Source organism: Elgaria multicarinata, chromosome 1 (assembly GCF_023053635.1).
Source record: "Elgaria multicarinata webbii isolate HBS135686 ecotype San Diego chromosome 1, rElgMul1.1.pri, whole genome shotgun sequence".
In the NCBI taxonomy this organism is placed as follows: Eukaryota; Metazoa; Chordata; class Lepidosauria; order Squamata; family Anguidae; genus Elgaria; species Elgaria multicarinata.
Window position 1 is genome coordinate 61734853 of NC_086171.1, and position 14968 is coordinate 61749820.

A 14968-nucleotide genomic window follows, 5' to 3' on the forward strand; every position below is an offset into this window, starting at 1 on the left:
AAATCCCCTCTCTACCAAGAGCTCCTTATTGAGTACGCCCTTGGTAGCCAACCTGGATTTGCCCTACATCAGGTGTGAAATGAAACTCAGTGGGTTTTCTGCATTCCCCACTCTTTCATAAAAGGAAATGGATGCTCTCAAGCTGCTGTTGTCAGCTCTTCTTGCTCACAGAATTGTACCCAGGGGCCACTCCACTTGAACGCCTGTGTGTAAATGCAGCTATGCTCAATGAAAGAAGGGAGTCACTGCTCCTCTGCATACGTCTTACAAGCAGAAATAAAATAGAAGATTTGGCATGGATAATAGATTAATGTGCACAGCCTTCCCATAAAAGCATTTTCCCCACTCCTAAAGTAGTTTTACACAGGGATCCATTGAGTCCATTACTGATGACTATATAACTTTACACTCAGGGCCTGGTGAGTGCTCAGCTTTACCGTTCCTTCGAGGGCACTGGCAGATTTTATATTCCCCATTAATTACGAAGGGTACTTGCTTTTCTTTAACAGGTGAAATGTAAACCTGCTCATAAAACTTTCATGGAGGCAATGACTTAGGCAGGCCTAGCCAATGGGCATCTTTCTCTGGGGTCAAGCTAGGGAAGTAGTCCGCGCTGTGGCTGTCAAATAATGTAACAGAAGCATAAGAATGGTGAAGAGCACAAGTGAGCCCTACGCTATAAATTGGTTTGGAAAATTTGATAGACGAGCATGACTATGAATGAACAGCTACTGCATGGCAGCTGGCTGCCAAGGCAATAACTATTGCAAAATCCATGGGACCAGCCAGCCCTTTCCCTTAGATGTAAGGGGAATATGCAGGCCTACCCAATTGCTTAGCAAGATGTAAGCATGTTCCCACCTTCTAATAGATTGGCAGGGGTCCTCAATCTTTTTCACTGATGGTCACATCTCGAATTTTGAGTTTATGTTCTGGGCTGCCAGGAGGGAGCTATTCACAAAATGGCTACCATGGTGGTGCTGGGGTGGCCAGTCATAGAGCACTCCTTTCCCAGGAGGCAAACAGGTGAGGCTAAAACAAAAATAATTTGCCCAAAATCCAGGGCTGCTGCTGCTGCCACCTATCCACTGTGATATTCTGGGGATCTGCCAGGTGCTCCCTTGCTGTGACGTTTGCCACAGCATGGGAGCAGCCAGTGCAGCTCTCCAGAGCAGCTGCCTGCCTACACTTTACTCGAAAAACAGGAGAGTGACCAGCAGGGATCTCCCAAGTGGCCTCCTGCCTAATGCCTCACTTTGAGAGGCAGTGGGCATCACATCCTCAGGACCAATGGGCCTTCAAGCAGCAGGATGTGCCGCACAAAATCTACCACCTTTCCAAATCTGCCACCTGAGATGGGAGTTTACTTGGCCTCTTGGACAGGCCAGCTCTGCCAAGAACCTAAGTACAAGCCGGAGGTGGGGTCTGAGTTCCAAAACACAAAACCACTCTTTTGAACCCTCTGTTTTCTGCTCTAACACCCAATTTACAGATGAGGCTCAGCGACAAGTAACTTGTTCAAGAATCAATGGTGAGTCCTGAGCCACAAATGCCAAATCATGTATTTCCCCTACAAAGCACAACAAAATATTCTGTTTCACAAAAGGCAAACTGCTGATGCTTAGAGAAACACACACAGAGATGCACACACAAAACACACGCAGACGCATCCATCTACACCTAAGCAGCCAGAACGTGTGCGTGCACACACCCACACACCACAAAACCCAGGCAAAACACACAGCATTCCCATGAAAACTAGCTAACACAGCTCATTTAAAAAAGGCATCCACACACACAAACACACACAGTACAGAGAAACCATCCCCAGTGTTCTTTAGCCCCCTAGGATACTCCCTACCAGCCTGCAGCTTTCATTTTTCTGAGCAGCTGAGCACACTTGAAAACAATGCACTGGGCTGCAGCCATCCACCATTTTAATTTCTAAGAATGCCTCTGAGACCCACACGGAGCCCAGAGACATTCTTGAAAATAACAATAGTGCTGTAGGAAAGGGAGGCATTTCACTTTGCAGCATGCTGGCCTCCCTAGTTATTTTTTTTTTTTAGCAAACAAATCTTTAAAAGTTCTCAAAAATCGGGAAAGGCAGGCAGGAGCCTCATGTGCGTGCTCCCAGGGAGGTATCTGTGGGCACATTAATGCATGCTCAGGCAGTGGGATGACTGACAAACACAATGCATTTCGGGTTTGCTTTTTGCTCTTTTAAAAAATCAGTGCTGAACCTAAAGTTGGAAAAAAAACACCTGATACATTAACTTCAAGGCGTAAGACTACTTGGAACATTCGGCTGGGAATAGTAAGCTATCCACTTAAATCAGTTTGTGCTTGTTTGAGGGCAGGGTTTTTTGCACAGCTAATAGGAATGTTTGGGAGAAGAAAATGTAGTCATGACCATTACACAATGTGTATGAACTACTTACCTACTATTAAGCTTGTGATCATAATTGTTCCCATTCAAGAGTGTATTATCAATGCTCTGACACCTGGTCTGTGGAAGCAGGGAGGTTGCAGTCCTGCCAAAAGGAGGCAGGTAATAACTAGTCTATAGTATTAAATGAACAAGCCTTAGTGTTTTGCTGCCAGTTCTTCTTAAAGAAGATGTGAATGTTTTCATGCAGTGTTTTATTTATTTATTTATTTATTTATTTATTACATTTGTGAAATGTCCAACTGTCAAATGCCGTTGGGGCAGTTTACAATCATAAAAACAAACAACAAAGTAACCAAAACCAACAACAATAAAAAAATACCAAAATAATACAATACTAAGCATTAAAAACACTGTTAAAAAGTGAAGCATTGAGGATTCAGCAGTAAAATTAATAACCAAGCAACAGTTTAACAATTAAATGCCTGCTTAAAGAGGAAGGTCTTCACGTGGCTTCAGATTTGGTTTGGTTTCAAATTTATGGCCCAACCTTGAAGCATTTCTTAAAATCTGGTGCATCAGAACAGAGATTAGTTTTTGTTTCATCTATTGCGCACTGTACATTGCAAAATTGGGGGCATAGCTCAGTGTGACGAGCACCTGCTTTGAATGCAGATGGTCCCAAGTTCAACCCCTGGCTTCTCTAGGTAGAGTGAGGAAAGAGTCCTGCCTGGAACCATTGAGAGAGTTGCTGCCAGTCAGTGTCGACAATACTATGCTAGATGGACCAATGGTCTGATTCAGTGTAAGGCGGCTTCCTATGTTCCTATGGTAGCCTTCCCCAACTTGACTGGGAATGATAGCAGTTGCAGTTCAATACATATGGGGGGTCACCAGCTTGGGGAAAGCTGCTCTTGGAAATAGCAACAATAAGAACTGGGGTTTGGTGCGACCAATATGCTGAGTGAGGACCCTCAACTCTATCCTTTCCATCAAAATCAAGGATGCTGTTCTGGTTCAAAATCAGTGCATGCGGTCGGTAATGGATTGGATGAGGGCTAACAAACTGAAGCTTAATCCAGACAAGACAAAGGTACTTCTGATCAGTCAAAAGGCAGATTAGGAAATAGGGGTTCAACCTGTGCTGGATGGGATTACACTTCCCCCGTGAAGACTCAGGCTTGCTGTTCTGGTGTACTTTTGAACCCCAGGTGTGTTGTTTGCACAGCTGAGCCCATTCTTAGAGTCAATTGGTCTTGTCACAGTCACACAATTACATCCCATTTGGGCTACTATAACACACGCTACATGTGGCTGTCTCTGAAAACTTTTCAATAAGTTCAGCTGGTCCTTAATTCTGTGGCCAGACTGTTTACAGTCTGTTCAACAGCTTCATTAGCTACCGGTCTGTTTCCACGCAGAATTCAAAGTGCTGGTTATGACCTACAAAGGTACTTGAGAGACCGCTTTCTCCCATACAAGCCTGTCTAGAAGGGAAGGTCCTTCTTTTGAAACTGCAACCTTCAGAGGCACGTTTGGTGGTGACCCAAGAGAGGGCCTTTTTGGTGGCAGCTCCTAGGCTGTGGAACTCCCTCCCAAGGGAAGCTAGGTTTGCTCCCTTTCTACTGTCATTCCTTTGGCAAGCAAAGACCACTTTATCCGAGCAGGGCTTCAGCGTGTAAGTGGGTCTGTTGGGTTGGGTGCTGTTTTTAGTTCTTTTTCCCCCCCTATAATTGTTATGTTTATATTTTATTTTAATGAATTGTTCTATTGTTTTCATCAATTTTAATTGTGTAAGCCACCTTGAGTGAGATTTTTGGGTAGAAAGGCAATGTACAAATCAAATCAATACATTAAATAAACTCGAGGAAAAAACACGACAATATAATATTGCTATATGCTGCAATACAATGTTGCATGCTTTACATGCTTGCTCTTCAACCCTTTGAAAAAGAAGATGGCAGCTGGGGACATCCTCCCTAGCATCTGAACTATAAATAGTTGAGTATCAGAGCACAACATAGTGCATTGCCACTAGTCAATAGTGTGCTGTTTTACATTTGCTTGAATGCATCATTTTGCTGAGGACATATCATCTGCCAAACTATAATTTATTACAGTGCAGTGTGTTTTCTGCCATTATAAACCTATACATGAAAAGTGATTTATTTTCACTTGGAAAAATAAGCTGTCTTTTAAAAGAAGCTGAGCCATCTTTCTTCCCAGATTCATTGTTGTTTTAAATTTTGAAAACATTTATGCTTTAGCAGCATTTGTTTCCGTTAAGTAAAGGGCGTTGAGTAAAGAGAGTCAAAGGAAATTAGGCAATGCCATTTATATTGGAGGCATTTCAGATATGAAAGCTTTTGCCATCCTAAGTGTGCTGACTGGGGAGCAGAAGCATAGCCATAGCCCCATTTTAAGATAGATTATCTTCAGACAGCAGCCAATGTGGTAGGAGTGGGCTGGCAGCAGAAACAGCCTGGTTTCAGCCCTGCATATCTTGAGTGGTGGCATTAACTAAGTTGCAGGCAATGAGGCTGCTACAAAAGTGGCCCAGCAGTGGCCCAGCTTGCATGATTGACAGGCAGTTAACAAGCCAGGGAGATTTGCATAATTACCCTTGGGAGCGCAGCTTATGAACCCAACAATGGTGGCGTGTTGCCGTGGGTAACAAGCCATTCAGAACCCAAGTTTATGGCTACTCAGACATAAGCAAAACATAATGACTCCACAGCACATTCAAATAGCATCCAAATACCTCTGCATGTCTGTTCAGACTTAAGCAGGAAGTCTACTCATAAGTAAGCAGGGCAAGATTCTGCATACCTATTCACAAATAACGAGGATGGAATCATTTCTGGCAAAGAAAAACTCTTTATCTCTGATCAGCTGCTCATCAGAGATAAGAGCTTTCCCCTGCTGCAAACTGATAAAGCCCCCTTTCTCACTGCATAACAGGGAAAAACTTATCTTCAAACTTATCTTCAGTCAGCTGTTGATTGGAGATAAGAGCTTTTCCATGCCGGAAGAGGGAATGAGATCTGGAGAAGCAGCGGGTGGACTAGATGGGGAATCCCCACAGCCTGTATCCTTCATTTGTACTGGCTAAGAGATGTAGCCTGGATAAGAATTGAAACACCAACGTATAAAAATTACCGTAGATTTTTAAAAAGAAGGACACCACTTTGCTGTAGTTCATTTGTCCTAGACCTTGGGAGACCTGGGTTCACATTTCTGATGAGCCATGAAATTAGTTGGACAGGCCTGGCCCAGTCACTGTCTCTTTCAACTTAACCTACTTCACAAGGTTAGCATAAAATGGGATTATTCCCTTAGGATATATGCCATCCTGATGGGATACCACCCTTGATCTCCTTCGATGAAGGGCCCAATTCAAATGTAGCTATAAGTGGCTAGTCAAGAAAGATAACAGAAATATTAAGGCAACTAATGACAAGTAGTATGAGCCGCGCAATTAAGTCTAGAAGCTGTTATAATTAAGATGGCAATTGGAGAAGATAATGAAACTGGCAGCCAGAGCATAATGCACTTGTTTAGAAGGCAAGTCTTCTTATAACTGGGCAAAGAACAAGGGGGGAAATGGGTATTATTTTCCCCTCTCCCTGCAATGCTGCAAATGTGATTCCAAAATAAGCTGACCTTATCTGCAACAAGCTTTGGTGAGAAGCTTAACAGAACCCCATGTTTTGTTAGCTGCATCAAACCAAGGATTGGTCAAGCATGACTGTAATATCAGCCAAATGGAGCAAGAAGAGACAAGGGTCAATAGTCAAGGAAGGCAGAGATAATGGAAAGGTGGACGATGACTCAAACCATGTGTTCCATTTTTATGTTTCACTTTGAACAGCTTTTGCTACAGATTTTACTCTATTTAAAGAAACCGTTGTATTTGACATCCCATGTTTGTCATACCGCACTGTTTCTCTGGCTAGTTTTCTCATTTCCAGAACAATAGATCAGATTATTTTTGCCACTTTTATCTTGCTGTGATTTCAGTAAGGTGAATCATGACACCGACACTGTGAAAACTTCATGTGCAATGAGTTGTGTTCTTACAGAATTTGGAGTGTGTGATCCAGGCCAGTGATGGGCAACGGGATAGCTTGTAGGCTAGATAAAGTACAGTCGCTCAGGGTATTTTGCAGGGGGACGTTGTATGGAAGGCAGTGACTTCTCCTTACAGTATAGCATGCTTTTGTCTGTCCCCTAATGTTCTTGTGGAGCTTACTCACTTGTGACAGAATTATTTGGGGTAAAAACAAAAACACCTCATCTCTTGCCAGCAACAATCCAAGGCATTTTGCTGTGCCTAAATGGCGTCTCCTCACTACTGTACCCTTACCCTGCTAGGGCTGCCACTGAAGAAACCTCACTACATCATTCAGACACCAATTCTTGTGTTTTCCTATTCTCCACCCACCCAGAGAGAGATGCACAAACATACAGTAACACATGAAGCAGGCCACTTCATTCTTCTACATGGGAGAGTCGATGCGATAGCATTTTCCCTTATCCGATCAGATTTCATGTATGCTACTGCACATGCTCAAATGCGGTGGAAATCGCTGGATACTACAAAATGAAGCCTAGTTCCCTTTTTCTCTCCACATGTTCTGTCAGAGTTCCTTACTCTATGCAAAGGTGAACAAGATAAATCTAAATTCTGTAAAAGAGGATCAGAGTCTATTCCATGTGTTATTTAGCACCCAAATAATTTATTATTTATTTATTTAAAACATTTCTATCCCGCCCTATATCAATAAGATCTCAGGGCAGCGTATAATACCACCAGGGAAAGACTACAGTTGTGTTTATTAAGGAAATCAGCAATGTTGTGAAAGACTTGCAGAGCCCCAAAGAGCAACAAGAGTTAAGTGATGTCATGCATGTGATTGGACTGTTATTGATTTCACCAGAGGAAAGGGGAAGGAGGCTCTTTACCGCCCCATTCCAAGACTGTGTTGTAGAGACTTTGCCTGCCCTTGGGATGCTTCTATCCAGAGGACAGGGCCAGGGCCGTACAACACACTTGGGATGGGGCCTACAGGTGAAGCCAAACACGGGGGGGGGGGTCACTTCTGTTCCTTCTGATACTCCACTTCCTTCTTTCTCCATCTGTAAAGATCTTCCCACAACCTCTATCCTGATTATTTCAGGTTGTGTATACAGCAGCTGTTTTTTCTTATGCTTTGTATCTGAATGTACCCTCAAATGGCCGCATCTCTAGCTCTGATTCTTTCTTCTTCTTTTTTCTGCTATGAAAATTAGCACCTCATTAAACAGATATTTTCATCGTGATGCAATATTTCCATGTTATTGTTGACTAACGTGTCCCACATCTTAGCTACTGCCACACTGTTCCTCTAATATCATTCCCCCACCCCCGGTGGGGTTTAAAACCCTGGGCTGGATCCAGCTATAGCCATAGTTAGAATAGATACATTTAAATCAATGTGACTATCCGGTCATGACTTGACTTAAGGCTCTTTGATTTAACTGGGGGGGATCTACACTACTGCTTTTAAAGCGCTTTAAAGCACTTTGAAAACGTTTTGAAACCTGTATATGCAGTGTGTCCTGGGCCCCAACAGTTGTCAAAACTGTTATAAAGCGCTTTAAAGCAGTAGTGTAGATCCCCCCCCCCCCCCGGTCTGTCCCAAGTATGACTGAGTCTGGATTCAACTGATTCTGGATTTGAATATTTCTACCAATTCACTAGCCTCACTAATATTCCCCTTAGGTCATTCATTTTCTATATTGCAGTACGACCAAAACTCATAGAGATGGATGTTTTCTCTCTCACACAACTTCTTTGCATTCATGCTACATTATTAGGGTGTGTATAGATATATTTGCATACAAAGAGAAAGGGACAAGGTACTCTGAGTTGTGCAGATCCACTGAAAAACTAGTTGCACAGCTATTCGAAACTGAAGCATGCTGTTTTGGCGTTAGAACTCCTGGCAACGTAGGAAAGGGTGCCCCCTGCTGTCAACACATGGATGTTACCAGGAATAATCAATGTATGGTTTATGAATAAATGCAGCTACCTTACAGCCAAAACATTAGGGCTGGCCCAACATTTTGCTGCCAGAGGCACCCTTTTATTGTCTATATGAGGGACAGATAAAATTTAGACATCGATAGATATAACCGTTTCTCCCTGTTATAGCTTGACCAAAGGGGGAAGCACCCTATAACCTCTTTAGTCAGCACCACTTTATAGCTTTGTTAATTTTAAAATCTATTGATGTTAAACACTATTGTGGCTTTTCTATTACCGTATTTCTTCGATTGTAAGACACCATCGATTGTAAGACGCACACTAATTTCAGTACCAACAGGAAAAAAAAAACCTAAGACACCCCTGCGATTCTAAGATGCACCCCATTTTTAGAGATGTTTATATGGGGAAAAAAGTGTGTCTTAGACTTGAAGAAATAGGGTATTAATTTTGAAAGAAATCAATTCTCCGTTTTTTCGTTGTTCTTATTTAAAGATCTGCTATTGGTTCTGCTCATTATGTTTTGTCTATGTCTGAGTAGCCATAAACTTGGATGTAAATGAACGATGTAAAGACTTTGATTTGTTTGCAACGAACTCCTACTTATTATTATTATTATTATTTATTTATATAGCACCATCAATGTACATGGTGCTGTACAGAGTAAAACAGTAAATAGCAAGACTCTGCCGCATAGGCTTACAATCCTACAGTCAAACTCCAGCAATACTCTAGTAGATGACTGTTCCAAGCTGTTGTGTTTCGTTTGGATTCTGGATATGAAACTCCTGATGTATAATTTATGAATGCCAAAATGTATTTTAATCTTATATCAATTTTGCTGCGTGGTTTTATCCTGGTTGTGCTTTTTATACTGTATTTTGTATTTGTGTTTTTAACCTGTTGTTTTTTTTATTGTGGTTTTAATTTTTGTGAACCGCCCAGAGAGCTTCGGCTATTGGGCTGTATAAAACTCTAATAAATAAATAAATAAATAAATATTAAACATCATCATCATCATCATCATCATCATCATCATTAAAAACACCAAAGAAACCCAAGAAGGACCCCCCCCCCCAATTCCATGTACAGAAGCTGACTGAACTGGCAGTTGAATCTTACTTCAACACTAGAGATGGGACACTGTTCTCAATTATACCTGAGGGCAACAGGGTAGTTCAGGGGTTATAGGATAGACTGCATAGCACGTAGGTCTGTCCTCCAACCCACTGCTACTGCCCCACACCCTTCAGCATCTGCCGCCTGAGAGAGCTACCACTCTGCCTCATGCTAGGGCTGGCCCTGCAGATTGTTCGTTCATCTAGCCTAATATTGTCTATACTGGGGTATTTTGGGGGAAGGGGCTCCCCCTGTTATCTCCAGTCAATGATTGAAGATATCAGGGGTATTCCTGCCCCTTTCCCATGCCCCTGGTAGAGTCCTGGGAGGAAGGCTTGGGCAGGGCATGCAGACAGAGGGATCCAAAGCCTCCACAGGCAGGATGGAGAACGTCCAAGGACTGGATTTGGATCGCAGGCTGGAGGTCCTGTGCCCTGGTCTATACTGACTGGCAGCAGCTCTCTGGGACTCAGCTTAGAAGTCTTTCCTGGCTTTGCTATCTGAGTTCGTTTTAACTGGAGATGCCTACGATTATAGCTGCTATAGAAAAATGGGCCCTTCCCCAAAGCTGGTGTTAACCGGAAGTCAAACAAAAGACTTCCACATAAGAGCTGAGAATTCTAGACTGGGGGCACAGGGTGGTTAAAATAATGGCTTGCCCCATTGAGTTTATGGCTGAATTGAGATTTTTAATCAGGGGTTTCCTAGCTTTTAGACTCTTAACTACTATGTTCCTCTGGTGCAGTTTGTAACTAGCAGTGCAGTGGGAAATTAGAACTTGATAAATTTTCAGAACATTACCAACATATTCTATTAAAGGAATATCAAATATGTTTAATATCTTTATTTAACCATGCCTCTTCTTTATTTCTGATTGGAGGCCAAGGATATGTGCATGTTGACCATGAACATTATATAAGTAGGCTTTAAAAAATAAAAGCATTCAAAAGGTGCCAAATAGGGGAGTACATATCTAAAAGTTACATTATAACTGGACTCTTGTGCTTTTCTTTGTGCGACAGGTGCTGGCCTCCCTTACAATGGTGAAGTGATAGGAGGTGGTGTTAACAGGAATTCAGCCATTATTGGAGGTAAGGAAGCTGCATGTGCCTCCTTTTGGAAGTGGGTATACGTTTGCTTACTGACAAAACATGATGATCTTTGTTTAATACAGGATTTGATTCAAGTTTTTGATGTTGAAGGCTATGCCAGCAAACAGAATAGGGTGTGTGTGTGTGTGTGTTAAAATCCTAATACTTTCACAACTATTTGGGACAGAATGGGTGCTAAGAAATTGAAATAAATACAATTACTATTGAAGTAGTAAATGACAGAATTCACTACTACAAGATTTAATGATGGCCAGCATTTTTCTGTAAATCTACATTGTCAGTGCTTTAATTTGGTGCCCCATTAATTTTATTTATTTATTTATTACACTTATATACCGCCCCCATAGCTAGAACTCTCTGGGCAGTTTACAGAAATTCTAAAATTGAGATAAAAACGAGTATACAAAATTTAAAATTCTAAAACGCAGAACATACATACATAAAGCATTAAAACCAGTTAAAAATAAGCATGTGGGTGATTAAGATGTGCTGCCCTATGCCTGGGCAAAGAGGAAAGTCTTAACCTGGCACTGGAAAGATAGCAGCATTGGTGCCAGGCGAGCCTTGTCAGGGAGATCGTTCCATAGTCTGGGGGCCACCACCGAAAAGGCCCTGTCCCTCGTTGCCACACTCCGAGCCTCTCTCGGAGTAGGCACTCGGAGGAGGACCTTAGATGTTGAACGTAGTGACCGGGTATATTCACGTCGGGAGAGCCGTTCCGTCAGGTATTGTTGTCCCAAGACATGTAAGGCTTTATAGGTCAAAACCAGCACCTTGAATTGGGCTCGGAAACATACAGGCAGCCAGTGCAAGCGGACCAGAGCATTACCATAGTTAAAATCATAAACATCTTTAAAATCTGGCTTTGATTTCAGAAGTAGATATACAGATTTTACTCTATTAACATTTTGGACATTAAGAACATATAAATCCTATTATTGGTCCTATAAAACTGATTCTGTTGTGGGGTGTGTGTGTGTGTGTGTGTGTGTATGTATGTGTGTGTGTGTGTGTATGTATGTATGTGTTTGGGGGATATGCCCATGGTTTTGATGGGGCATATGTGTACAGGAATGGGCCATATGTTGGGGAAGCAAGTAGTAGTTGTTGCATTTATTGGCTATCTTTCTACAGAAAAAAAAATCGATAGTTAGGGTGAAACGCAGTTACAACAACCACAACAACAACACAATGAGCTTATTTAAACAAGCGTTTTATAGCACACTGGTGACCAGCCACTCATGGATGTTCACAGGTCATTTTGATGTCGATGTCAGCCTCCTGCACGCCTCCCGCTCCATTCCCCTGTTCTAGTGGTAAAAAATAAACCTCAGAAAATCCAACTTTTCTGATTTATATTGGTATATGTTGGGTTTTCCTGCTGTGTACAGGCGAAATTGTGCTCTAAAACGGCCACTGCAGAGCATTGTCCCATTGAATTGTATGGGCCACATGGTTGTTGCTCTCTTCCTCGATTAATTACAGCTCATTGCAAATGTGGAAGAGAAGCAAGAAGCAGAGCCACAGTAAGGGAACAGGATTCCCCCCACCCCCAAATGAAGAGCTCTGTAAGCATGAGATGAAAAATACTGCAAAACTTACCTTGGTTTTGTGAGCTGGATATGTGAGTTTAGGTGCTGTGCTTCTGCTTCTGTGGATATGTTTGGAGGTAGAATGTGTGTTTGCAGAGCGGTGGGTGCCCCTGGTTTTGCATGGGGCGTGTGAGTTAGGGAGAAGTGTGTCCTAGGTGTTATGGGATGTGTGTTTGGGTATGGTGTGTGCGCTGGACCTCTGTGTTTGCGTAGGATGTCAGTTTGAAGGAGGACTTATGCCTACATATTTGTGTGCTTAAGAGCGCAGTCCTTTGTATGTTTAGACATGAAAAGGTTCTACAAGTGTCCCAGCGTTCCCCAGCCAGCCTGTCGTCCAGCACTTTAAAAGAACCTATGCATGTTTAGAATGGGGACATTTTCTGTCTAAACTCGCATAGGATTGTACCCTAAGGGAACCAAGAGGTAAATTACTGTTCCTAATTATTGGCTCGGCTTTGGGGTGGTATGCGGAGCACCTCTCCTAGTATAAACCTCCCCGTATACTATGATTATTATCTGAAACCTTCTCCAAGTGGCTCCTTCAAGGAAGGATTAGAGGATGGTAACGAGAGAAGGCCTTCTTGGTGGTAACCTGCAGAGTATGTAACACTCTCCCCAGTGAGGTCCACCTGGCACCAAGGCCTAGGACAAATGTAGTTATGTGCTGTGGTATGAACACATTCAGAGAAGGGAGAAGGCAGCTCTGTCAAAGTATTGGTTAACTGTTAGATTGTGCATGTATATGTGGAATGTGAATGGCATGACTGGGAATTATGTGTATATTATGAACGTGTATATTCCCTATCAGTAGTGTCAGTGCATGTGTGTGTGAATATGTATATATCTATATCTATAAGAAGTGCATGTGAAAAAGTGAAGGAGAATTCATTCAAAGAAGGTCTTAAACACACATAGATAAAAGTTGCATCTACAGATCAATGCATATCTCTGCTTGCTCTTTCTATTTCATAAAAGATGTGTTTGTAACAAAGTTAGGGTTAATGATGTTGTGAGATTGTTATCCTGCTGTAGTGTGATATGTAATCCTTTATAGTGTTGTCTAACACAAACCTGACTGAGGCCAGATCTACACTAAGCGGAATATAGCACTTCAAAAACGGTCTGAAAACTGTATCTGGAGCGTGTCCTGGGGCCCAACAGCTGTCAATACTGTTATTAACCGTTTAAAAGCAATAGTGTAGATCCTGCCTCTACTAGTTACAAGTTAACTGCTAAACATTAAGAATCAAATAGCAGTGATGAGATAGTGAGATTTCCCTTGTTACAATAAAAATGACTGTAGATGCTGTCTGACAATAAGTGAATGTTTTAGCTGTCAAATCTGACGGTAACGTTTGAAAAGTAACTGGCCTTCATGCTTGGTTAACCTCAAGATCCAGTTGAACGAAGTTTTTGTTTTCTCTTCTTTCTTTTTTTAGTATGCTAAAAGTCTTCCATCTCTCTTAGGTGTCATTGCTGTTGTGATCTTCACCATCCTCTGCACCCTGGTGTTCCTCATTCGCTACATGTTCCGCCACAAGGGAACCTACCACACGAATGAAGCCAAGGGGGCAGAATCTGCCGAAAGTGCGGATGCGGCTATCATGAACAATGACCCCAATTTTACGGAAACCATTGATGAGAGCAAAAAAGAGTGGCTTATCTAAAAATTGGGGCAGGCAGAGAAGCAGATGGTTTGGGAGTAGGGATTGGGGTGGGATGGGCGAAGACTTTTTCAGCAAGAAGAAGAGAGCTCTTTTTCAGACTCTTGAGCACATCTAGTTTAAACAAAAAGGAGAACAGCACAACTGGAGGAGCAAGTGACAGACAAACACTGAGACTGGAAACACAGCAGCATTTCAGAAAAGTACTACTTAATATTGATTTACCATGAATTGCCCCTTCTGATATCCATCTAAACCAAGGGCATAATTTAAGAAGTTCCGCATTGGTTCACACTTGTCAGTAACCACCTGTCTTCTTTGTCTGTGGCTAGAGGTGTTCAAAAATGCCTGTCAGAACAGGGGCCACTTTTCTATATTTTTTTTAGAAGCCCTTTAGAATGTAAATATTTCTCTCCTGAGAACAGCAACTCAATCTCTATAGCCCGGGACCATTCTTCTCTCACATTCTTGCATTGATCATTTCCTAGAAAGGATGCTGTAAAAGCTGGGTGGTGTTCACACAGTGTTTCAGTGATTGTCATTTTAATGCGTGTTTAAAAGTTTCAGCATGGGCGTATCTGACTGCACTGCAGGCTTAACAGACATTCTCTCTCCCCAGCAAATTCTGGGAACTGTCACTCCGTTGGGGAAGGCTAGGACATTCTAAGGCAGGGGTTAGCAACTTCTGAGGTTACGGGAGCCAATTCCCCCCTCCCCTGGAAGTCACCAGGAATTGCTCTGCTGCCCCCACATTTTGGTTTGTTACCAAAGTTACCAGTAAAATTTGGTGGCACAGCAGCAAAAAAGGGCTGTTTTTTCTTTAAAACAAAGACAATATGACCCTTTTTTGTTGCCATGGTTCCAAATTTCAACAGCAATCCTTACAGCAAGGGGAAATGCCCATTTTTTGCTGTGGCACCACCAATTCCAACAGCAAATTCAGTGGTGGTGGAGGCTGCAAAAAAGGCCTGGGTGGGTGGGTTGTGGGTTGCCCATTCCGGCTCAGAGAGATCCCATCTGATGTTATCTTTAATGCCATGGAAACTACTTCATTGTGGCTCAGA

General features: G+C 42.4%; 1 protein-coding gene across 1 annotated transcript in view; it reads left to right on the forward strand.

The window, feature by feature from the left end:
- The window catches only part of CNTNAP2 (contactin associated protein 2), a 1454514-nt gene extending 1439798 nt beyond the window's left edge, over positions 1 to 14716 (forward strand). The window contains exons 23-24 of the mRNA XM_063129070.1: positions 10559 to 10627; positions 13708 to 14716. Of these exons, the coding sequence (XP_062985140.1) occupies positions 10559 to 10627; positions 13708 to 13907 (269 nt within the window). The 3' untranslated portion in view covers positions 13908 to 14716. The remainder of the gene's footprint in view (positions 1 to 10558; positions 10628 to 13707) is intronic.
- The last annotated feature ends 252 nt before the right edge of the window (positions 14717 to 14968 follow it).